Source organism: Equus przewalskii, chromosome 19 (assembly GCF_037783145.1).
Source record: "Equus przewalskii isolate Varuska chromosome 19, EquPr2, whole genome shotgun sequence".
Taxonomy (NCBI): Eukaryota; Metazoa; Chordata; class Mammalia; order Perissodactyla; family Equidae; genus Equus; species Equus przewalskii.
Genome location: NC_091849.1, coordinates 3,608,030 through 3,633,424, shown reverse-complemented (window position 1 = coordinate 3,633,424; position 25,395 = coordinate 3,608,030). Strand labels below are relative to the sequence as shown.

At 39.2% G+C, this 25,395-nt stretch overlaps 1 protein-coding gene across 2 annotated transcripts in view; it reads left to right on the top strand.

Annotated features, from left to right (window-relative positions):
- The first annotated feature begins 4,320 nt into the window (after positions 1 to 4,320).
- The window catches only part of SERPINB1 (serpin family B member 1), a 38,388-nt gene continuing 17,313 nt past the window's right edge, over positions 4,321 to 25,395 (top strand). The window contains exons 1-2 of one of the 2 annotated variants that reach the window (XM_070583969.1): positions 4,321 to 4,718; positions 22,357 to 22,483. In XM_070583969.1, the coding sequence (XP_070440070.1) occupies positions 22,423 to 22,483 (61 nt within the window). In that variant the 5' untranslated portion in view covers positions 4,321 to 4,718; positions 22,357 to 22,422. The remainder of the gene's footprint in view (positions 4,719 to 22,356; positions 22,484 to 25,395) is intronic. The other variant, XM_008515741.2, reaches the window with a different exon arrangement.

Genomic DNA, 25,395 nt, shown 5'->3' with positions numbered 1-25,395 from the left:
CTAGTAAGGAGATTGAATCAGTAATAAAAATCTCCCAACAAACAAAATCCAGGACCAGATGGCTTCACTGGTGCATTCTACCAAAAACATTTAAAGAAGAATGATTATCAATCCTTCTTAAACTCTTTCAAAAAAGAGAAGAGGAGAGAACACTTCCAAACTCATTTTACAAGGCCAGCATTACCCTCATACCAAAACCAGATGAGGATACCACAAGAAAAGTAAATTAAAGGCCAATATGCCTGATGACCATACGTGCAAAAATCCTCAACAAAATATTAACAGACCGAATTCAACAGTACATTAAAAGGATTGTACATCATAATCAAGTGGGATTTATTCCAGGGATGCAAGAATGGTTCAATATCTATGTATAAATCAATATGACATACCACATTAACAAAATGAAGGATAAAAATCATATGATTCTCTCAATAGATGCAGGAAAAGCATTTGACAAAATTTAACATCGCTTTATGATGAAAACTCTCAAAAAAGTGGATATAGAGGAAACATACCTCACCATAATAAAACCATATAGGACAACTCCACGGCTACCATCATATTCAATGGAGAAAAGTGGAAAGCTTTTCCTCTAAGATCAGGAACAAGACAAGGATGCCCACTCTCACCACTTCTATTTAACACAGTATTGGAAGTCCTAGCTAGAGCAATTAAGCAAGAAAAAGAAATAAAAGATATCCAAACAGAAAGGAAAAACTGTCAGTATTATCAGAAGATATGATTTCACATATAGTGAACCCTAAAGATTCTACTGAAAAAGTGTTAGAACTAATAAATTCAGTAAATTTGCAAGATACAATATCGATATGCAAGAATCTGTTGCATTTCTATACACTAATAATGAGCTATGAGAAGGAGGAATTAAGAAAAAAATCCCATTGCATCAAAAAAAAAATAAAATACTGGGGCCAGCCTGGTGGCGCAGCAGTTAAGTTTGCACATTTCGTTTCGGATGCCTGGGGTTTGCTGATTCAGATCCCGGGTGCGGACCTGCACACTGCTTGTCAAGCCATGCTGTGGCAGGTGTCCCACATATAAAGTAGAGGAAGATAGGCACAGATGTTAGCTCAGGGTCAGTCTTCCTCAGAAAAAGAGGAGGATTGGTGTCAGTTGTTAGCACAGGGCTAATCTTCCTCAAAATAAAATAAAATAAAATAAAATAATTAATTAATTAATTTAATTAATTACCTAGGAAGAAATTTAACCATGGAGGTAAAAGACTTGTATACTGATAACTATATGACATTGATAAAGAAATTGAAGAAGACACAAATAAATGGAAAGATACTCCATGCTCAAGGATTGGAAGGATTAATATTGCTAAATTGTCTATAATACCCAAAGCAATATGCAGATTCAATAAAATCCCTATCAAAATTCCAATGGCATTTTTCACAGAAATGGAACAAGTAATCCTAAAATATGTATGGAATCACAAAAGATCTTGAATCACCAAAGCAATCTTGAGAAAGAACAAAGCTGGAGGGATCATGCTCCCTGATTTCAAACTACATTACAAAGCTATAGTAATCAAAAAAGTGTGGTATTGGCATAAAAACAGACACACCTATCAATGGAATAGAATAGAAAGCCAAGAAATAAACCCACACATATATGGTCAATTAATTTCTAACAAAGGAGCCAAGAATATACAACGTGGAAAGGAGAGTCTATTCAATAAATGGTATTGGGAAAACTGAATCATGAAGCCACATGGAAAACAGCCACATGCAAAAGAATGAAATGGGACAACTATCTTACACCATACACAAAAATCAACTAAAAATGGACGAAAGACTTGAACATACAACTTGAAACCATAAAACTCCCAGAAGAAAATGTAGGTGGTAAGCTCCTTGACATTGGTCTTGGTGATACTTTTTGAATATGACATCAAAAGTTAAGGCAACAAAAGCAGAAATAAATGAGTGGGACTACATCAAACTAAAAAGCTTCTGCACAGCAAAGGAAACCATCAACAGAATGAGAAGACAACCTATGAAATGAGAGAAAATATTTGCAAATCATCTATCTGATAAAGATTAATATCAAAAATATACGAAGAACTTACACAACTTAATACCAAAAACACAACCAATTCAATTAAAAAATACGCAGAGGACTTGAATAGACATTTTTCCAAAGAAAGCATACAGATGGCCAACAGGTAAATGAAAAGGTGCTCAATATCAGTCATCATCAGGGAAATGCAAATCAAAACTACAATGAGATAGCACCTCATGCCTGTTAGAATGGCTATTATCAGAAAGACTGGAAACAGTAAGTGTTGGTGAAGATGTAGAGAAAAGGGAAACTCTGTGCACTGTAGATGGGGATGTAAATTGCTGCAGCCACTATGGAAAACAGTGTGGAGGGTCCTCAAACAATTAAAAATAAAACTACCACATGATCCAGCAATCCCACTTCTGGATATTTATCTGAAGAAAACAAAACGCTAACTCGAAAAGATATATGCAGCCCTATGTTCACTGCAGCATTATTTACAATAGTCAAGACTTGGAAATAACCTAGGTGTTCATGGATGGATGAACAGAGAAAATGTGCATATATATATATGCACAATGGAATATTATTCAGCCATAAAAAGAAGGAAATTCTGCCATTTGTGACAACATGGATTGATATTGAGGGCATCATGCTGAGTGAAATAAGTCACAGAGGAAGACAGATGCTGTATGATCTCACTAATATGTGGAATCTAAAAACACAAACAAACAAAAACCAGGTTCATAGACACAGAGAACAGATTGGTTGTTACCAGAGTTGAGGGTTGGGGGTGGGGTGAGCATAATGCATCAAGGTGGCCAAAAGATGCAAAGTTCCAGTTATAAAATAAACAAACCATGATATGTAGTGTACAGCATGGGGAATATAGTTACCAATTCTGTATCGCATATTTGAATGTTGCCAAGAGAATAGATCTTAAAAGTTCTCATTACAAGAAAAAAATTTCTAACTTGTCAAAATCAGTGCCCGTTTAAGATATATTACAATTAATATTCAAACCACATCACGTATCTGTGTTCATGTCTACTCACTCAACATAACTTAATGCCATTCACAAATATCTTTTGAGAAGATTATTCTTGGTTAAATATGATATGCCATAATTTTTCTGTGTAAAAAAAGTGATTGGAAATAAATTACAGGGTTATATATTTTAAATAATTATTTAGTTTTTGCACCTTAATAATGATATATACAAAAAACTATGCCAAACCCACTGAACTATGCTGAGATGCTACAGAGCTATAGCAATTCTAACTTAATAAACCCACAACTCTGTGTTAAAATGAAAGCGCCAGCATGAAAATCCTCAGCGCAGAACTTCTTTTTCTACCTGATCTGTGGAAAATAAAAGGAACAATTTTATTCCAGAAAATGTGCTTACGTTCCAATATGTAGGAGTTGATAGGTAATTCTAAATTCTTTGCAATCTGATTTCATTTGTAAAATAATTTAAAAGTCAATGGCATTATAGTTACAGAGAACATACTATCACAAACATATTCTTCATATGGATAATACTTTTATTTATTTTTTGTTTGTAACTTATTTGAGGATATTTTTCCTCCATGTATTTTCACATAGGTATCATTTATTTTCTATATCTTTGAACTTCTTATTAAAGTATAAATTACATGCAGAAAATAATACAATTCATAAATATAGAGTCCAGTGAATTTTCACTAATTGAGTCATATAAAAAATACCCAGATCAAGAAATGAAACATTAGCTATACCACAGAACTTCCCTTTCCATAATCATCACTTCTCTCTTCAGGGTCATACCGATTTTCAACATTGTAAATTAGCTTAATGTGTTTTTGAACTTTATGTACGTCTAATCCTACTCTTTACACAAATTTACGTTTGGCTTTTCCTCTAACATGTTATGCAAGAGATTCCTCTATATTTTTGAGTTCAGTTGTAGTTGATTCTCATTGCAGCATACTACGCCATTGTGTGAATACACCACAGCATATTTATCCATTCCACTCTTGCTAGACATCGGCATCATTTCCATTTTGGGTATATTATGAACAGGGATGTTATCAACACTTTCTGAGTGAAGCCATGAGAGTGTTTCTATTGGAGACATCATCGTGATTTAAAACATCCTGTAATTACAAAGAATTTATGGTATTCCTTCTTTGTGAGAGGTGAGGATTTGCATTATCTTCACTGGTAGATTCAGAACTTGAGAATCAAGAATATGAACTAACTTGCCAGGACACATGGAGAGTACATAAAAAAGGAGTAGAGACATTACGTATTCAAAAAGTCCCCAGGAACTACAGATGTTAAGGTCTCTGGGCACTTTGAGAGGACTGATTGAAAATAGGAAGTGATAGTTGAGCTGATGTGGTGGGCAGAATTCTACGATGGCCCCCCAGATTTCAGCCCCTATATCATCCCCTCCCTTTGAGTGATGGTAGGACCTGTGACTCTGAGGGACAGGATTCCCGTGATTATGCTATTTTATCCGGCAGAGGAGAAGGAATACTTTAGAGATGCTAGTAAGAGCCCTAATAACTTTATGCTGAATTAGTCAAAAGGAAGCGTCTCCTCAACAGGGCTAATCTAATGAGCCGAGCCCTGTACAACAGGGTCTGGAGGCGGGAGACACTGCTGCTGTTGGGAGCCGTAAAACCGTCCCACTCACACAGAAGGTAAGTCCAGTACAGCTTTACTGAAAAACGGGCAGGACGGGCTGCAAGGGGGGTCAGGGGGTAGAGAGGGGGCTGAAGGAGAGGGTCAGAGGACACACCCTCAGCCAACACCTAAAATTCCATCTTAGTCTCCCCTGACTTTTAAATCCCTCATTGTCCCGACCAGCAGAAGTGTTTGTGGTTTTTTGACTTTTTCCCCCTCTCTTCTCTGGCCAGGAGCCAGCCTCTTGTCTCCTCTTCTCTCTTCTTTATTCTCTGGCTGCCTTTCCAACTTCAGATTCCGCTCTGCTCTCTTAGGCAGACTATCCAGCCTGCCCCACATGTGACATCCACACATCACAGGCTCACCTCAGCACAGCCAGAGTCCTTTCCTGACACGACCCGCCTCCTCTGAAATCACCTCCTTCTGCTTCTTGACATCGCCCTTTGAGGATTTCAACCCATTCCCACCTCTGATCCCAAGTGTCAACCTTCAGCAACAGAAAGCAGTTTAAGAGACAAAGCATTTATTTGGGGTGAAAGAATTGCAGTTTGGGGAGCACAGATTCAGGTAGAAACCCAAATAGTGTCCTGCTAAGGAGTAAAAGTCGGGGGCTTTTAAAGGCCAAGAAGGGAGGTTTGTATTATGAAGAATTTTAATTGGAGTTAGAGGCGGAAGCTAGTCTTGGATTAACACTGATTGACTATTGATTCTGTCTTCAGAAAGTCTGCAGTCAACAATCTTTGTTTGTTCTCTGCTGACTCTGAGGTTCAAGAAAGCAAGGCAGTTTCTCTGGAAAGGCAGCTCTGACTCCATTTTGAAATGGCTCTGCTCCAGGCAATTCTGACACAAGCAACTCAACAAAGTGTCTTACTCTACCTCCCAGGGAGATTTAAAAGATTACCTGAGCTAAGTTACGAAAGCACCCAGGATGCTGTGGACACAGAGCACATCCTCAGCTAATGCAGGCTTCTGGGAATGGGTAGTGTTGTCAAGGAGGTTCTACTTGGGAATTAAACATGTCAGCTTCATTACAGAGGATTGGCACCACACTGTGTGAAATGATTTGTACCCTGATACAAATACATGGTGGCAGAGCTGTGAGACTATGATTTATCCAGACAGAATTTACATGCTGTGTTATTGTGTATTGTTATTAGCCAAGTGGGCAACTTTGGGCAAGAGTCTCTGAACTTCCGTGTTTCCTAGATGCCTGTCAAAAGAAATGGGCGGAACTGGATGATGGCTAAGGACCTCTGTAATTCTAAAATGGACTTTCAAATCTATGCTTTCATGGGTTCTAAACCCCTCCAGCTGAGAGCCCCAGGCTGACCTAGGCGGTTAATACCTGAGAGAGCTGAGTTACTTGTGAATGCAGGATGGTGCAATTAACACTGTGCTTGGGTTTTGTCCTGAGTTCCTAGAATAAAGCTTCAAAAGCCTGTGGAATTTTCTGAGATAGGAGTGTCTTTGGTTACTCATAAGAAGCCCGTTTCAATCACATTTGAGTCTATGCTAATGAAGTGACTCACAGGGCCTCCAAAAACTCAATATTCCCAGTGTGATTATGAAGTTCTCAGTATTAATAGACAGACAATACATTCATAAACAGGATAATTTCTGACGGTGACAGAACCTACGAAGCAAACAAAGAGTAACTTGAGATGAGAGCAGAGGCCCAGTGGCCAGGGAAGGTCTCAGGGAAGACGTGGCATTGAGCAGAGACCAGAACTAGGAGTCAGTCATTCCAGGAAGAGGCAGTACAGGCAGGAAGACCCTGAAGAAAGTAGGCCTTCTAATCTGAGATACTGAAAGAAGGCACAAGAAAGGAGGAGCAAAGTAGAAGGAGGTGAGGTCAGAGGAAACCTTGACTTACTGTTTACATGCATATTTGTAAGAGGAAATTAATTTTATGGAAATTTCAGCTGCCCTAGTAAGGGGAACTGAGCTCGCTGAAGAAGAAAAACTACATGAGTGCTCCTGGCATTCAGAAAGCTCAGCAGAAAGTCAGTATTTTTTTTAAAATGAGGAAACTCCGCCCTCTAGAGGATAAAGCTATGTTACACAGCTGAAACTGATAACCTGCTCAATACAAGGTTGACTTAAGAGAAGCCACATCTGTAGAAAAGAAACCATATTGTAACTTTGAATGACCTCTGACTAACTAATCCAGCTGGATTTGCACCCTCCAGGAGATCCACCTGCTCTGTAGATTTTAGGGCCCCCGCTTGTGCATGTACCTCCCAGCTGTGATGAAACAACTTCGTTCTTTTGAGTTCCTTAGGAATGTGATGACCCCCAGGCAGAGAGTCTATGCTGATAGCCATCATCAATGACAACTGAAAGAGCTGGTGTGGTGACTCCCAGTCTGTGACAACCAGAGGGTCAACATTCCTAACCCTCCCCTATAACCCACTGGCCTGTATAACTGCTTCAAGATTCTGTGTCCGCCTTAAGATGGCTCTTTAGGACGTAGTCCCCCCATCTTCCAATTTGCTAGCTTATCACTTAATTTAATGCCCTTTCTCTGCCACCATCTTGCCTCTTGATGACTGGATTGTGTCTTGTGGTGAGCAGATTGTGCCCTTTGCACGCTAACAAAATTTTAGTGCTAGATTTGTTCCATTATTTGGAAACAAATAAAGGGACTAGAAGAAACTCTGAGAGGTTATTTTATCTGTTTCTGTGACCTCAATCATTTAAGCTGCCAAACATATGAGAAAGTAACTGATCTGGAATTTCCTAGGAGTGTATGGTCACCTGCAACCAGAGCCCAGGGTCCCAAATTATTCATGGTCATGAAATTACTGTGTCTCACCTAAAACTCACAGACCATTTATAGAAAACATTATTTTTAGAGTGGTTTCAAGTCATTTTTCTTGCTGTTTTAGCAAGTTAAAAACAAGTTATTAAAAACAAGTTTGAGAAGTTTGGAAGACGGGGTCTTGGAGGACCCTGAACTCACCTCATCCCATGAACACAACAAACCTACAATTACCTGTAGAACGATTTCCTCTGAGAGAGATCTGGACACAGGATAAAAAGAACCTCCACAACAAGGGACAACACGGACAGGAGAGGAAGAGGCAGAAATGCAGCCCCACTGTGGAAAGAACCACACCCCAGCTGCCACGCTTCACCGTTGGGAGTGATCTCAAAGGCACGGAGCTTTTCCCGGAGGGGCCGGCAATCTGAGCGCCACAGTAGGCATCCCAGCCCTTAGAGTCAGCACGACTGAGGTGAGATCCCATAATACTTGATTTTGCTGACTTTGAAAACCAGTGGCGAATACCCCCAGAAAAACCATAGAACTTCAGAGAAAGGAAAACCTGCTCTTAAAAGGCCCACACACAGATTCACTCAATTTATAAACCAACACAAAAACACCAGGTAGAAAAGTGCATAGTCCATTGGCAAAAGAGACTCACTTACTAAGCTCAGAGTTCATCTTGGAGAGACAGGAGGTGGATAGGCCTACCCTCCCAGGGACCAAGACACTAGTGGCAGCCATTATTGTGACCTAGTTCAGTCCTATTGACAGACATGTTAACAGCTGCCATTGTACTCCTTCCTCTAGGCTGTTAGCACAGGGGTTTGCCCCACCTACTAGAGCACCGATTTAATCAAGTGCAGCCAGGTGTCGATGAAAATAATACATAACCAATCTATAAATGAAAATTTGGGAGAGTTTATTCTGAGCTGAAATCTGAGGACCATGGCCTGGGGCCTTTCTTCCCGAAGGAAGAAAGGGCACCGAAGAAGTGGGGTGCACAGAGTGGTTATATACCCCCAAACAGGATGTTTCACATATGATTGAAATGTCCCTTTTACAATACTCGTGAGAATGCTCTGTCAGCACAGCGATTGATGGAAACAGCAGGTAGGTCTGCTGTCTCCGTGAACACAGCAGGGTGGCAGGTCTGTTGTCTCAAGCTGGGTGGTCACAGGTGAGCTGGGTGGTCAAAGGTGAGTGCAGCAATCAGTTCCTAGCCTAAGGAAAGATGCTTATGCTTAAGGAAATGCCAATGTGGGGGGAAGTTGCACCTTTATCTTAAGGCCATTTGTTCTTGCCATAGGAAATGTTTAAAGCAGATATACAATGCATGCTCGATGGCCATGTCGGGCCCTTTTGGAAAAACAGTGAGGCCAAATTAGGTTTACACCAAATGGCTTCCTCATCATATACTCCAATATATCCTATTGCTTGCCATTTTTATTTGTCACAGGGCAGGCAGCCTGCTCCAGGGACTGGCCCTGCCCACCAGCAAGCCTGTGGCGAACTTGTGCGCCCATGTAGGCATGGTGTGTGGGACCTCTGTGGTGGGGGGAGTGGGTTCCTCTTGGCAGGGCATGCATGTGAGCCATCATGGCAGAGTGTATCGGCCCACATGTGGTGGGGCATGTGGACCTGCAGCAGCCTTGTGCCCCTGGCCATGGCAAACATCCACACAGGGGACCTGCCTCACCTTCCAATGCCTGAAGGGATTGTGTGCTGCTGTACCTAGGACAGGCTCCACCCGTCTGCACTGCTGAGGCAGCTGTATACCGCAGGGCAGCATAGCCAGGCCTGGCCAGAGGCCTGCCCTGATCAAAAGAGAGCTGCACAGGAGGCCTGCAGCAACTCTGAGCCCCTGAGCCTAGCAACCAGCTACACTGCAGGCCTCACTCACTTAATGGCAAAACAGCAGTATCTGTGTGATATTAGACCTCACAGCCAGCTGTGACGGGGCTTGCCCCCACTTCCCCAGTAAAGGAACCATAGCAACCACACATGGCTGAGCCTTACAAACAGCCAGTTGGCCTGGGGGCCAGCCTAGCCTACCAGTATGCCCACAGCAATTACAACCCCATGATAACATAAGGGCACATGCAGCCCACACAAGAGACACTCCTGGAGCATTTGGCATGGGTGATGAGAAGGGAGCACATTGCTGGGACCCATAAGGCATCTCTTACATAAGGCCACATTCCAAGATTGAGAGACTTGGCTGATCTACCTAACAAATAAATATAAGCACAGATAAGTAGGCAAAATGAGGAGACAAAAGAATGTGTTCCAAATAAAAGAACAGAACAAATCCTCAGAAAAAGGACTAAATGAAACAGAGATAAACAATCTATCTGATAAAGAGTACAAGCTGGGGCCAGCCCCATGGCCGAGTGGTTAAGTTCTCATGGTCCGCTTTGGTGGCTCAGGGTTTCACTGGTTCAGATCCTGGGCGCAGACATGGCACCACTCATTAGGCCATGCTGGGGCAGTGTCCCATATACCACAACTAGAAGGACCCACAACTAAAATAAACAACCATGTACTGGGGGGTTTTGGGGGAGAAAAAGCAGAAAAAAAAGATGATTGGCAATAGTTGTTAGCTCAGGTGCCAATCTTTAAAAAAATAAAAAGCGAGAGTACAAGCTAATAGTCATAAAGATGCTCACTGATCTGGAGAGAGGAAGAGATTAACCCAGTGAGAACTTCAACAAGGAACTGGAAAATATAAAAAAGAACCAATCAGAATTGAAGAATACAATAATGTAAATGAAAAATTCAACAGAGGGAATCAACAGCAGAGCAGATGACACAGAAGAATGGATCACCGATCTAAATGAAAAAAGTAGAGGAAATTACCCAAGCTGAACAGAAAAAAGAGAAAAGAATGAAAAAGAATGAAGACAGTATGAGGGATATCTAGGACAACAGCAAGCATCCTAACATCCACAATATAGGTATCCCAGAAGGAAAAGAGGGACAAAGGGGAAGAGAACCTATTAGAAGAAATAATAGCTGAAAACTTCCCTAACTTGGATAAAGAAACAGACATTCAGGTACAGGAAGCATGCAGAGCACCAAACAAGATGAACCCAAAGAGGCCCACACCAAGACACATTACAATTAAAATGTCAAGAATTAAAGATAGCAAGAGAATCCTAAAAGAGAAAAGCAACCAATTCTATACAAAGGAAATCCCATAAGCCTATAGCTGACTTCTAAGCAGAACTACTGAGTCAATGATGAAATCAAGAAATACCTGGAGACAAATGAAAATGAAAATACGACATACCAAAATTTATGAGATACAGCAAAAGTGATACTAAGAAGGAAGTTTATAGCAATACAGGCTACCTCAAGAAACAATAAAAATCTCAAATAAACAATCTAACAGTGCACCTAAAGGAACTGGAAAAAGAAGAACAAACAGAGCCAAAATCAGTAGAAGGAAGGAAATAATAAACATCAGAGTGGAAATAAATGAAATAGAGACTAAAAAACAATAGGGAAAAATCAATGAAACTAAGAGCTGGTTCTTTGAAATGGTAAACAAAATGGACAAACCTTTAGTTAGAATCACCAAGAAAAAAAGAGAGAAGGCTCAAATAAATAAAATCAGAAACAAAAGAGGATAAATTGCAAAGGACCCAAAGAAATACAAAGGATTATAAGAGAATACTATGAAAAGCTATATGCCAACAAATTAGATAATCTAGAAGAAATGGATAAATTCTTAGAATCATACAACCTTCCAAAACTGAATCAAGAAAAAACAGAGAATCTGAATAGACCAGTCACTAGTAATGAGGTCGATATGGTAATCAAAACCTCCCAAAATCCAAAAGTCCAGGACCAGATGGCTTCCCTGGTGAATTCTACCAAACATTCAAAGAAGACTTAATACTTATCCTTCTCAAACTCTTCCAAAAAATTGAGGAGGAGGGTGCTGGTTCCTAATGCATTAGCCTGACACCAAAACCAGACAAAGACAACGCAAAAAAAGAAATTATGGGCCAACATCACTGATGAACATAGTTCCAAAAATCCTTAACAAAAAACTAGCAAATCAAATACAACAATGCATTAAAGGATCATATACTATGATCAAGCAGGATTTATTCCAGGGATGCAGGGATGGTTCAACATCCACAAATCAACCAACATGATACACCACATTAACAAAATGAAGAATGAAAATCACATGATCATCTCAATAGATGCAGAGAAAGCATTTGACAAGATACAGCATCCATTTATGATTAAAACTCTGAATAAAATGGGTATAGAAGAAAGCACCTCAACACAATAAAGGCCATATATGACAAACCCACAGCTAACGTCACACTGTGATAACATACAGTGAAAAACTGAAAGCTATCCCTCTAAGAACAGGAACAAGTCAAGGATGCACACTTTCACCACTCCTTTTTAATATAGTATTGGAAGTCTTAGCCAGAGCAATCAGGCAAGAAAAAGAATTAAAAGGGATACAAATTGGAAAGGAAGAAGTAAAACTGTCACTATTTGCAGATGACATGATTTTATACGTAAAAAAACTAAAAAATCCATCAAAAAACTATTAGAAATAATGAATACAGTAAAGTTGCATGGCACAAAACTCAACGTACAAAAATCAATTGCATTTCTATACAGTAATAATGAAATAGAAGAAAGAAATTAAGAACACAATCCTATTTACAATAGCAACAAAAAGAATAAAATATCTAGGAATAAATTTAAGTAAAGAGGTGAAAGACCTGTACACTGAAAAGAATAAAGCACTGTTGAAAGAAATCAAAGAAGACACAAAGAAACGCAAAGATATCCTGTGCTTATGGATTGGAGGAATTAGCATAGTTAAGATGCCCATACTTCCTAAAGCAGTCTATAGATTCAGTGCAATCCCTATCAACATCCAAATGACATTTTTCACAGAAATAGAACAAAGAGTTCTAAAATTTGTATGGAGCGACAAAAGACCTTTAATAGATGATACATCCTGAGAAAAAAGAACAAAGCTGGAGTTATCACACTCCCTGATTTCAAAATATACTACAAAGCTCTAGTAATGAAAACAGCATGGTACTGACACAGACTGGAACACAGATGAATGGAACAGAATCAAGAGCCCAGAAATAAACCCACACATCTGTGGACAGCTAATTTTTGAGACATGAGCCAAGAACATTAAATGGAGAAAAGAAAGTCTCTTCGATAAATGATCTTGGGGAAACTGGACAGCCACGTGCAAAAGAATGAAATCAGACAATTATCTTACACCATAAAACAAAAATTAGCTCAAAATGGATTAAAGACTTGAATGTAAGACCTGAATCCATAAAACTCCCAGAAGAAAACATAGGTAGTGCACTCTTTGGCATCGGTCTTAGCAGTATCTTTTTGAATGTCATGTCTTCCCAGGCAAAAGATACAAAATAAAAAAAACAAATAGGACTACATCAAACTGAAAAGCTTCTGCACAGCAAAGGAAACCATCAGCAAAACAAAAGGACAATCTAACAATTGGGAGAACATATTTGCAAATCATAAATCTGATAAGAGATTAATATCCAAAATATATAAAGAACTCATACAACTCAACAAAAATCAAACAACTCAATTAAAAAATGGGCAAAGGATCTGAACAGCCATTTTTCCAAAGAAGATCTATAGATGGCCAACAGGCACATGGAAAGATGTTCACATCACAAATTATTAGGGAAATGCAAATCAAAACTACAATGAGATATCCCCTCGCACCTGTCAGAATGGCTATAATTAAAAAGACGAAATAGCAAGTGTGGAGAGGATGTGGGGAAAAGGGAACTCTCATACTTGGCTGGTGGGAATGTAAACTGGTGCAGACACTATGGGAAACAGTGTGGAGATTACTCAAAAAATTAAGAATAGAACTCCATATCATCCAGCTATTCCACTTCTGGGTATTTACCCAAAGAACATGAAAACACTAATTAAAAAAGACATTATACATCCCTATGTCCATTGCAGCATTATTCACAATAGCCAAGACTTGGAAACAACCTAAGTGCCTATCAAGGGACAAATGGATAAAGAAGATATGGTATATATACACAATGGAATACCACTCAGCCATAAAAAAGATGAAATCTTGCTATTTTTGACAGCATGGATGGACCTTGAGGGTATTATGTTAAGTGAAATATGTCTGATGGAGAAAGTCAAATACCATATGATTTCACTCATAAGTGAAAGATAAAATCAACAACAACAAACAAACACATAGGTACAGAGATTAGGTTGGTGGTTATGAGAGGGGAAGGGGGTGGATGGAGAAAGACCTAAAAAGGCACATGTGTGTGGTGATGGATGGTAATTAGTCTTTGGGTGGTGAATGTGATGTAGTCTACAAAGAAGTCGAAATATAATGATGTACACCTGAAATTTACATAATGTTATAAACCAATTATACCTCAATTAAAAAAATAAATGCTTTAGAAATAAGTTTAACAGTTATTTCTTTGGTAAATATCAAGTTATTTTCACATTTCTCTTTCGATTATAGTAAGTACAGCTCTTGACATACAAAAATTATTTTTTAAAGTTAAAATGTTTCCATGCTCATAGAATACTGTAATTTTTGTTTATGTCTCAAGAGATTGATTATCTAGAATAAAACATCTAGAGAGCACAATAACATGGAAATAACTTACTCATAAGAATCACATTTAACATATTTACGAAACAGTATTGTGAGACCTATAATTTCACCAAGCTTCAAGTAGATTAAAGTACAACAATTCACTTATTTACAGTTTCTTAAACTGAATGGCAAGACGAGCTAATCCATAATTACTTTTGAAGAGGGGAAAATAAATAAAGATTTTTGTGGGGGTTCTGGACGATCAGTAATCATCTTTTTTTTTTTTCCGAGAATTAAAGTGTTTTATTTCTTTCTGAGAAAAACTTCTCAAGAGTGACTTGAACAGCACTTTTCTAGTAGAATTGTTACATACTGAGAGAGCATCATTTCTGTGCATTGGCAAAGCATCGTGTTTGGATCACTTTCAACATTTTATCCTCTGTGCTTTCAATGTCGTAAAATATATCAGAGAGTTTCTTTAATGTGACGTCCTCTGGGACATCCTCATTCTTTTTTGTCACAACCACTTTCCTCATTCAAGTTCACATTCTGCACGTTCCTCTGGCTGTGTATCTAGAGTCTCTGGAAAGGCGGCAGTGTCAACATTCCCACAGTGGCCTATTTTTTCTATACCTTCATTTGAGTTTTACTGCATTTCCATCTTTATTATTTTTTCTTTGCTGCACCTTCATCTTTGCCAGCCAATTCTCTCTTTCAATTGCCCATTTTTAAAAATTTTTTATTGAGTTAATAAGTTACAATCTTGTGAAATTTCGATTGTACATTATTGTTTGTCAGTCGTGTTGTAGGTGCACCCCTTCACCCTTTGTGCCCACTCCCCACCCCACCTTTCCCCTGGTAGCCACTAATCTGTTCTCTTTGTCTACATTTTTAAATTCCTCATATGAGTGGAGTCATACAGAGATTGTCCTTCTCTATCTGGCTTATTTCACTTAACATAATTCCCTCAAGATCCATCCGTGTTGTTGCAAATGGGACAATTTTGTTGTTTTTACGGCTGAGTAGTATTCCATTGTATATATACCACATCTTCTTTATCCAACCATCTGTTGATGGGCACTTAGGTTGCTTCCACATCTTGGCTATTGTAAATAATGCTGCAATGAACATTGGGGTGCATAGGACTTTTGGAATTGCTGACTTCAAGCTCTTTGGATAGATACCCAGTTGTGGGATAGCTGGATCCTATGGTAGTTCTATTTTTAATTTTTTGAGGAATCTCCATACTGTTTTCCATAGTGGCGGCACCAGTTTGCACGCCCACCAGCAGTGGATGAGGGTTCCTTTTTCTCCACAACCTCTCCAACATTTGTTACTATTTGTTTTGGTTACGTTCATCATTCTAATGGGTGTAAGGTGATATCTTAGTGTAGTTTTGATTTGCATTCCCCTGATGATCAGCAGTGATGAACATCTTTTCATGTGCCTATTGGCCATCCGTATATCTTTGGAGAAATGTCTGTTCATGTCTCCAGCTCATTTTTTGATGGGGTTGTTTGATTTTTTGTTGTTGAGTTGTGTGAGTTCTTTATGTATTATGGATATTAAGCCTTTGTCGGATGCACGACTTGCAAATATTTTTTCCCAATCGGTGGGTTGTTTTTTGTTTCAATCCTGTTTTCCTTTGCCTCGAAGAAGCTCTTTAGTCTGATGAGGTCCCATTTGTTTATTCTTTCTGTTGTTTCCCTTCTCTGAGAAGACATGGTGTTGGAAAAGATCCTTTTAATACTGATGTCAAAAAGTGTACTGCTTACATTTTCTTCTAGAAGCCTTATGGTTTCAGGTCTCACCTGTAGGTCTTTGATCCATTTTGAGTTTATTTTGGTGAATGGTGAGAAAGAGTGGTCAATTTTCATTCTTTGCATGTGGCTTTCCAGTTTTCCCAGCACCATTTGTTGAAAAGACTTTCTTTTCTCCATGGTAGGCCCTCAGCTCCTTTGTCAAAGATTAGCTGTGCATAGATGTGTGGTTTTATTTCTGGGCTTTCAATTCTGTTCCATTGATCTGTGCACCTGTTTTTGTACCAGTACCATGCTGTTTTGATTACTGTAGCTTTGTAGTATGCTTTGAAGTAAGGGATTGTGATGCCTCCAGCCTTGTTCTTTTTTCTCAGGATTCCTTTAGCAATTCAGGGTCTTTTGTTGCCCCATATGAATTTTAGGATTCTTTGTTGTACTTCTGTAAAGAATGTCATTGGGATTCTGATTGGGATAGCATTGAATCTGTAGATTACTTTAGGTAGAATGGACATTTTAACTATGTTTATTCTTCCAATCCATGTACATGGAATGTCTTTCCATCTCTTTATGTTGTCATCCATTTCTTTCAGAAAAGCCCTGTAATTTTTGTTGTATAGGTCTTTCACTTCCTTAGTTAAATTCACCCTGAGGTATTTTAGTCTTTTTGTTGTGATTGCAAATGGTATACTGTTCTTGAGTTCTTTTTCTGTAGGTTCGTTATTAGAGTACTGATTTATGTAAATTGATTTTATACCCTGAAACTTTGCTGTAGTTGTTGATTACTTCTAAAAGTTTTCCAATGGATTCTTTGGGGTTTTCTATATATAATAACATGTTGTCTGCAAACAGTGATAGTTTCACTTCTTCCCTCCCTATTTGGATTCCTTTTATTCCTTTTTCTTGCCTAATTGCTTTGGCCAAAACCTCCAGTACTACGTTAAATAAGAGTGGTGATAGAGGGCATCCTTGTCTCATTCCTGTTTTCAGGGGGATGGCGCTCAGTTTTTTCCCATTGAGTATGATGTTGGCTGTGGGTTTGTCATATATGGCCTTTATTATGTTGAGGTAGTTTCCTTCTATCCCCATTTTGTTCAGAGTTTTTATCATAAATGGCTGTTGGATCTTGTCAAATGCTTTCTCTGCATCTATTGAGATGATCATGTGGTTTTTACTCCTCAGTTTGTTGATATGATGTAGCACGTTGATTGATTTGCAGATGTTGAAACATCCCTGTGTCCCTAGTATGAATCCCACTTGATCATGATGTATCATACTTTTGATGAATTGCTGAATTCGGGTTGCCAAAATTTTGTTGAGAATTTTTACATCTATGTTCATCAGTGATATTGGCCTGTAGTTCTCCTTTTTTGCGGTGTCCTTGTCACGCTTTGGTATCAGCGTGATGTTGGCCCCATAGAATGTGTTAGGAAGTGTTCCATCCCCCCTAATTTTTTGGAATAGCTTGAAAAGGATAGGTATTAAATCCTCTCTGAAAGTTTGTTAGAATTCCCCAGGAAAGCCATTTTGTCCTGGGGTTTTATTCTTTGGGATGCTTTTGATTACTGTTTCAATCTCCTTCCTTGTGATTGATCTGTTCAAATTGTCTGCTTCTTCTTGAGTGAACTTTGGGAGATTGTAGGAGTCCAAGAATTTATCCATTTTGTTGGCATATAGTTTTTCATAGTATTCTCTTATAATCCGTTGTATTTCTGTGGAGTCTGTCGTTATTTCTCCTCTTTCATTTCTGATTGTATTTAGTTGAGCCTTCTCCTCTTTTTCTTTGTAAGTCTGGCTAGAGGGTTGTCAATTTTATTTATCTTCTCAAAGAACCAGCTCTTTGTTTCATTGATCCTTTCTACTGCCTTTTTCGTTTCAATAGCGTTTATTTCTGCTCTGATTTTTATTATTTCTCTCCTTCTGCTGACTTTGGGCTTTGTTTGTTCTTCTTTCTCTAATTTGGTTAGGTGTAGTTTAAGACTGCTTATTTGGGATTTTTCTTGTTTGTTAAGATGTGTCTGTATTGCGATGAATTTTCCTCTTAATAGAGCTTTTGCTGTATCCCATATGAGTTGATACGGCATGTTAACATTTTCATTTCTTTCCAGGTTTTTTTTGATTCCTTCTTTAATTTCTTCAATGATCCATTGCTTGTTCAATAGCATATTGTTTAGTCTCCACATCCTTGTGCCTTTCTCAGCTTTTGTCTTGTAATTAATTTCTAGCTTTATAGCATTATGATCGGAGAAAATGCTTGTTATTATGTCAATTTTTTTAAATTTGTAGAGGCTTGCCTTATTTCCCAACATATGGTCTATCCTTGAGAATGCTCCATGCACACTTGAGAAGAATGTGTATTCTGCTGTTTTTGGATGGAGTGTTCTATATATGTCTATTAAGTCCAACTGTTTTAGCTTTTCATTTAGCTCCATTGTTTCTTTGTTGATTTTCTGTCTGGATGATCTGTTCATTGATGTGAGTGGGGTGTTGAGGTCCCCTACTATTATTGTGTTATTTTTGATATCTTCTTTTAGGTTTGTTAATAGTTGCTTTATGAACTTTGGTGCTCCTGTGTTGGGTGCATAGATATTTATAAGCGTTATTTCTTCTTCATGAAGTGTCCCTTTGATCATTATATATTGGCCCTCTATGTCTCTCTTTACCTGCCTTATTTTGAACTCTGTTTTGTCTGATATAAGTATTGCAACACCTGCTTTCTTTTATTTGCTATTAGCTTGAAGTATTGTCTTCCACCCCTTCATTCTGAGCCTGTGTTTGTCCTTGGGGCTGAGGTGTATTTCCTGGAAGCAACAAATTGTTCTTTAATCCATTTTGCCACTCTGTGTCTTTTTATTGGAGAGTTCAGTCCATTCACATCGAGGGTGAGTATTGATGCATGAGGGCTTAATGCTGTCATTCTGTTGTTCGTTATGCAGCTTTTGTGCATTACCTTTGTTTCTCGTCCTGTGTGTTTTAGCCTACCCATTGACTTCTGCAGTTTCTTATGCTGGGTTTCTTAGCTTTTTCCTTATTTATGTTTTGTGTCTCTGTTCTGTTTTTCAGTTTAGTGGCTACCCTCAAGTTTGTATTCAGAATCTTGTGTATAATGTAGTCCATTTTCTGGTGGTCTCTTACTTCCTTAGCCTAGACTGATTCAGCCCCACTCCTCTTCCCCTCCGAAATTATTATTTTCATCTCTTATTCCAACTCGTGTTGTGAGTTTGTGGTTAGAGTGATAAGATTGTCTTTGCTTTGGTGATTTACTTCCCTTTATCCTAATGCTATAGTTGAATATTTGTTATCTTATTCTGATTCTATCTGTCTCCCTACCCTGTGTTTTGTGACCCCTTTCTCCCTTTTTTTCTTTTTTCAGGTATGAGAGCCTTCTTGAGGATTTCTTATAGTGGAGGACTTTTGGCTACAGAGTCCCTTATCTTTTGTTTGTCTGGAAAAGATTTAATGTCTCCCTCATATCTGAAGGATATTTTTGCTGGATAGAGTATTCTTGGCTAAAGATTTTTATCCTTTAAAGTTTTGAATATGTCATTCCGATCTCTCCTAGCTTGTACAGTTTCTGTAGAGAAATCCGCTGAAAGTCTGATACGGGTTCCTTTATAAAGTTCCTTTGTAGGTTATTTTCTTCTGCCTTACTGCCCTGAGTATTCTTTCTTTGTCATTCTTTTTTGCCATTTTTACTACTATATGCCTTGCAGTAGGTCTTTTTACATTGACAAATCTAGGGGATCTGAAAGTTTCCTCAACACACATTTCTCCCTCAATCCCTAGATTTGGGAAGTTCTCTTCTATCATTTCTCTGAGCACACTTTCTGCTCCATTTTCCTTTTCCACGCCCTCAGGGATTCTGATAATTCTTAAGTTGGATTTTCTCATTGAGTCAGCTATTTCTCAGAGATTGTCTTCAGTTTTTTTAATTCTTAGTTCTGTTTCTTCCTCTGTCTGGAGCCGTTCAGCCTATCTTTGATTATGCTAATTTGCTCCTTTATGGTGTCGACACATGCATTCAGAGAATCCATATTCTGTTTTATCTGATCCATTGTGTTTCTCATCTCTAATATTTCTGATTGATTCTTCTTTATAGTTTCAATCTCTTTTGTGAAGTAACTCCAGATCTTGTTGACTTGTTTCTCTATATTTCCCTTTACCTCACTGAGTTTTTTGATAATAGCTACTCTGAACTCATTTTCACTTAGTTTACTTATTTCCAAGTCCTCATGACATACTTCTGTGTTTTTATTGTTTTCCTTTTGGACTGGAGCTTTTATAAATTGCTGGATGGTAGAGAAACGGTTTTTACACATAATGCTATTATTCGGTTGCAGTTACAGCCTGTCGCCACCAGATGGGGGTCGAGAGCCTTGCGTTCTGAGCCCTTGACCTTCAGCTGTGATGGCGGCACGCAGTGTGGGTTGAGGGAGGAGGGGCACTTTCTCTTGTGTGCAGACCTGGATTCCAATCAGCTCTCCCTCTCTGGTTTCCCAGGGCCCTGCCTTGATGGGTCCCCCGGATCTGAAAGCTTTCCCCCATTAGAGGGTTTCCGCTGAGCAGGCAGTGGGAGTCATGGATGATCCCTGGACACGCGGCCCCTCCCCTGCTGCTTCCCTCACCTGCAGCAGCCACCCCAGCCTCTAGGGGAGGGAGCGAAGTTCTCTCTAATCCAGCTCCTCTGAGGGGGGCTCCAGCCTCTCCGCCCTCTATCATTTGGCTGCTGTGGGTCTCTGATGATCTCTGTGTTATTAGGATTTTTGGGTTGGAATTTAGTTGTTCATTTCGGTTGTAGTTTGGTGGGGAGAGAGTCCCAGCTGAGCTCACTCTGCCATGTCGCTGATGTCACTCTTCAGTAATCATCTTTTTGGAAGGTTGAGACAGGTCCAAGAGAAACTCACTTCTTCTCTCAGGATTCAGGGGCAGGAGGAGTCATTCAGGTCCAGGTGCAGGGTCATGAGGAAACTCCTTAGACGACTGATACTTAGTATTGTAGGATGAGCCGGGCAAGGAAGACTTGGTGGGAAGTAATGTTGGCAGTGTTCACACGTTGTTCCCAGATGAGAGGGATGAAGAGGAGTTTTTCTGCTCGGGAAGAGGCCCCTTAGACCCACCAGCAGTGAGACCTCTGACTGGAAGGAAGGAGGGTGCACATGGCGTTGAATCTTTGTGTGCACTGGGGGGAGCTCTCCTTTCAAACAAAGGCTGGCCTGCTGGGGAGGAACCTGCTAGGAGTGCTCGAGGTCACATGCATTCTCTTTGGAAAAAGCACTTGTGATTTGATGGAATTTGACTCACCTTCAGTGATTGTCTCCTTCCAGCAATTCACATTGTTTTAAGTGTCTGATTTTCACTTTTTTCAGTTCCTTTTCTGGAAAGGCTATCTTGCTCTGGAGCACAGAGTTGGGGGTGCTCAGCTTTTCATATGGTGACATGGTACTTAGATGACTCTTGCTCGGGGCTGGCAGTCTTTAAAGACCATCTAGGTCTCCAAACTCTTATAAGAATGCTAAATTTGTTAATTAGTTTGTATTTATTTTCAATTAATGTGGCAAGTGCATGGCACGCTGTTTCTCCCTCCTTAAACCTGGCTTTTATCCAACTGGAAACTTCTGAACAAAGTCAAGAAAACTGTAAAAATTTCAGTTACTACTGCCCAGGACTACCAACTCCGGCTGAGGGCTCAGAGGAGAGGGTCTGGCCTCATGCCTTCAGGCAGCCCTCCACAGCCTCGCAAAGCCCCTCCAGATCTAGCCTCATTGCCCCCTCCAGCACTGCCTCCTCACAGGCCTCCATTGCCAGGGCTGCATCTGCCACAGAGCATTCCAGCCAAGGACCAAGCCTTAGATATACTGGAGGAGGTCATCGAGAGGACATGACTCTCAGTGGGACCCCAGCAACAGGGAGTCCATACACTCTCCCCTTTCCTTGGAATGTGTGTTCTGCCCCCCATTCCCTCAGGGGGAGGCGTTTTCTAGGATATAGCGTTGAGAGCATAAGGTGTTGTTGAGACCATCTGGACTGAATACGTGACTGAACCCCAACAAGGCCTCTGTACAAACTCTGAGGATTCTGGTGGGCAGGCGAGGAGATCTACCCGTCTTGCGGCCACCCAAGACAAGCCTCATATGTAAGTTCCCTTGAGTATTAAAACTACCACCTACCAATCTGGAGTGGTCCACCTCTTTCTTCCATCTCCCTTTGCCCTCTGCGTACAGGGGCCAGTTTCGAATTTCACCCAAGGAACTCCTGAGTTTGCGAACCAACAGCATAGCACAAGAGATAAATCTTATGTGACAGCTGTCAAGGGAGGAAGGAATGGTATAAAAAACTCACTTGCTCACACTCCTGCTCAGTACTTCTTTATCTCTCGCTCATATATTTTACTCATTATTCAACTTAACTTTGTATTTATAAATACAGCAACTTGTCAGGCATTTTGAACTATATTAGTTTGTTAGATCACTTGACATTACTTTATTTGGTTTATTGTGAAATATATCGCATAGATCATAAGGACAACTGAACAGCTAATTTGAAAACATGCACCCACGTGACCCAGGTCAAGAAACTGAATGCTGCCGTACACGAGGAGCTGCCCTCCCTTCCCGGGACAGCCCCTTCCTCCCTCCACAGGTAACCACTCTTCTGACTTTTGCAATAATTTCCTCCCTTTTCTCTATTGTTTTACCCTCTGCTGCATCCCTGAGCAGCACAGTTTGCTTTAGCCTTGTTTTGAAATTTATGTAAATGAAATAATGTTGAAATGTGTCTTTTGAATTTAGCTTCTTTTGTTCAACTTATGTTGTGGGATTTCATCCATGTTGTGAATGCAGCAATGATCTGTCCATTTTTATGGCTACATAGTATTCCATTGGACAGATATATCACAATTTATGTCTCCTTTCTACTGTTGTTGGTCTGTGGGGCTCACCCATAAAGCTACATCCAACATTTTTGTAAATGTCTTTTGATGTAAATGCGAACACATTTCTCTAGGAGAAGAAGTGCTGGGTCAACATTGTTAAATAACATTGCACTATTTTCCAAAGTAGTTGTACCAGTTTATAATCCCCTCCAGGACTGAGAGAATTCTGGTGGCTCTACATCCTAGCCAACACTTGGAATTGTCAGAATTTTTTTTTTAAGAAATGAATTTTATTTTATTGTATTTTTTTATTGCAGTAACTGTCAGAATTTTTAACTTTTGCCAATGTGAGTGTAAGGTATCTCAATATGTTTTAAATGTGTATTTAACACCTTTTATTCATTTATAAGCCATGTGGATTTCCTCTTTTAAAGTGTTTATGCAAATTGTTTGCCCATTTTTCTAATGTATTTTTAATGTGATTTATAGAAGTTATACACACTTGCTTGCACATGTACACACACACACACACACTAAATAACAATCTCTGTTCATTATATGCTTTTCAAGTCTCTTTCAGTTGTGTGGCTTGTCTTTTTAACTATTAATGGTGTCTTTGTAACAGACAAAAATTCTTATTTTTAAAGCAGTCAGATTTATTAATCACTTCCTTTATAGTAAGTGCTTTTTTTGTATTCTTTAAAAACTTCTTCCCTACCCTGAACTCAGGGAAAATTCTCCTATGTTTTCTTCTAAAAGTTTATTTAAGTTTTATTTTTCACATTTCTTTTTATAGATCTTAAATATCCATGGAATTGATTTTTTGGTACAGTGTGAGGTAAAAATTTGTTTTATTTTCTCTCTCCCTTTCTTTAATTTTTTGCATATACAGTAGATATTCAATTGTCTCCACCACTTATTAAGTATTCTACCATCTCCCCATTGATGCCTTGCCATTTCTGTCATATATCAAGTTTCAGTACATGCAAAGGTCTGTTTCCAGACTCTTCATTCTACTTCATTGACCTATTGTCTATCCCTGCACTAATACCCTGCTGTTTTATTATTACAGCTTTATAAATTTTGGTATTCAGTAGCACATGTCCTCTTGCCTTTTCTTATTCAAGAATGTTCTGATCACTTGCATCACCACACAAATTTTACAATCAGCCTACCTAGCTTCACACACACACACACACACACACATACACACACTTATCCTTCCTCTGGAATATTTGTTAGGATTGCGGTTGATAAAAAAAAAATCAGAGAAAAGCAGTTATCTTTACAATACTGAGTTCCACTCAGTGAATGTGATATATTTCTTCATTTAGTTAGATTTTTAAAAATTTCTGTTAATAATGTTAAAATTTTTTTCTATATAGAGGTTTTACATATGTTTTGCGTGATATACTTCCAGGTACTTGATTTTTTGATGCTATTTTAGGTGGTATCTTTCTTTTAATTTCATTTTCTGTTTGTTGCTAGTCAATAGAAATACTGATATTTAGTCATTATCTTGCTAAACATGATATTGAACCTGAAGTGAATTTGCTCACCCGTTGCACAGCAAGCCAATCTCTGACACCGGGTGTGGTAGAAGAAAGTAGGAATTTTACTTTTGCACAGTGCTGAGCAAGGAGAGAGGGCAGCTAACACTGAAATCCCAAACTCCCTGAAAAGCTAAAACAAAGGATTTTTATTTGGGGTTTTAGGTAGGGGAGGGGGAGCACATGGCCTTGCTGGTTGGAGCTTTCCCACCAGCCTGTCTCTGGCCTTGAGACACCTGCAGGGAGGAGGGAGCCCATGACCTTGTTGATCAGCAACTTTCCCACCAGCCTGCATCTCTTTGTGGGGAGGAGATAATGAATCCAGGTGCTTGTCCTTGGTGGTCTCTGTCTCCATGGAGGATAGTGGATTCTGGAGCCAGGAAGCCAGGGAGTAAGCAGGGAAAGAGTATTTTGGTTTTAACCCCATATATGCTGGGTTTAATGTAGGGAAACTGATATCAGGGTCGGTATCAATTCTCCCTTATTTTATGCCCCTCCGTCAATCTTGAGGGATTTGGGGCGGTAACCAATCTAGCTACTTCTTGCTGAAATAGGGCGCAGGTTGTTTCATCTCATTGAATCAGTCTTTTAATAAGGTGGTGATGCTGATGGGTTCCTGAAGTTAGGCCTGTATCATGTGAGGAAGTAACCAGGTATTTAATAAGAAGTTTTTCTAGAGAAACAAAAAGAGAAAAACAAGGTTAATGGTTGGAGCAAATTATAAAGCAGTTTCTGAGCCCAGTGGGCAGCCAATCAAGATTCTTAGAAGTCAGGGTTGAATCATCTTTTGCAGTTTGAAATGTCTCTGATGGTGTCATCAGGCACTCAGGTAACTTCTTGAGTGGCTTATACAGCAGTAGACATGAATCTCTCAAGTTTATATTAAGTCCTTTAGCTTCAGTCTGTAAAGCTTCAAGAAAAAGGGCAGATTTAGTTTTCAATGACTCCAAATGAAAATGATGAGGAAGAAACCCTGAAAATGTTAGTTTGGAGATTTGTAGTCAGATATTTCAGGAGATTAAAAGAATTCAGGATCCAGTCTAATTAACAGATGTAACAAAAATCTTAAAGACAATTGACAAAACCAAAATTTAATAGCTACAAATGAGTATTATAGTTTCTATTGAAAC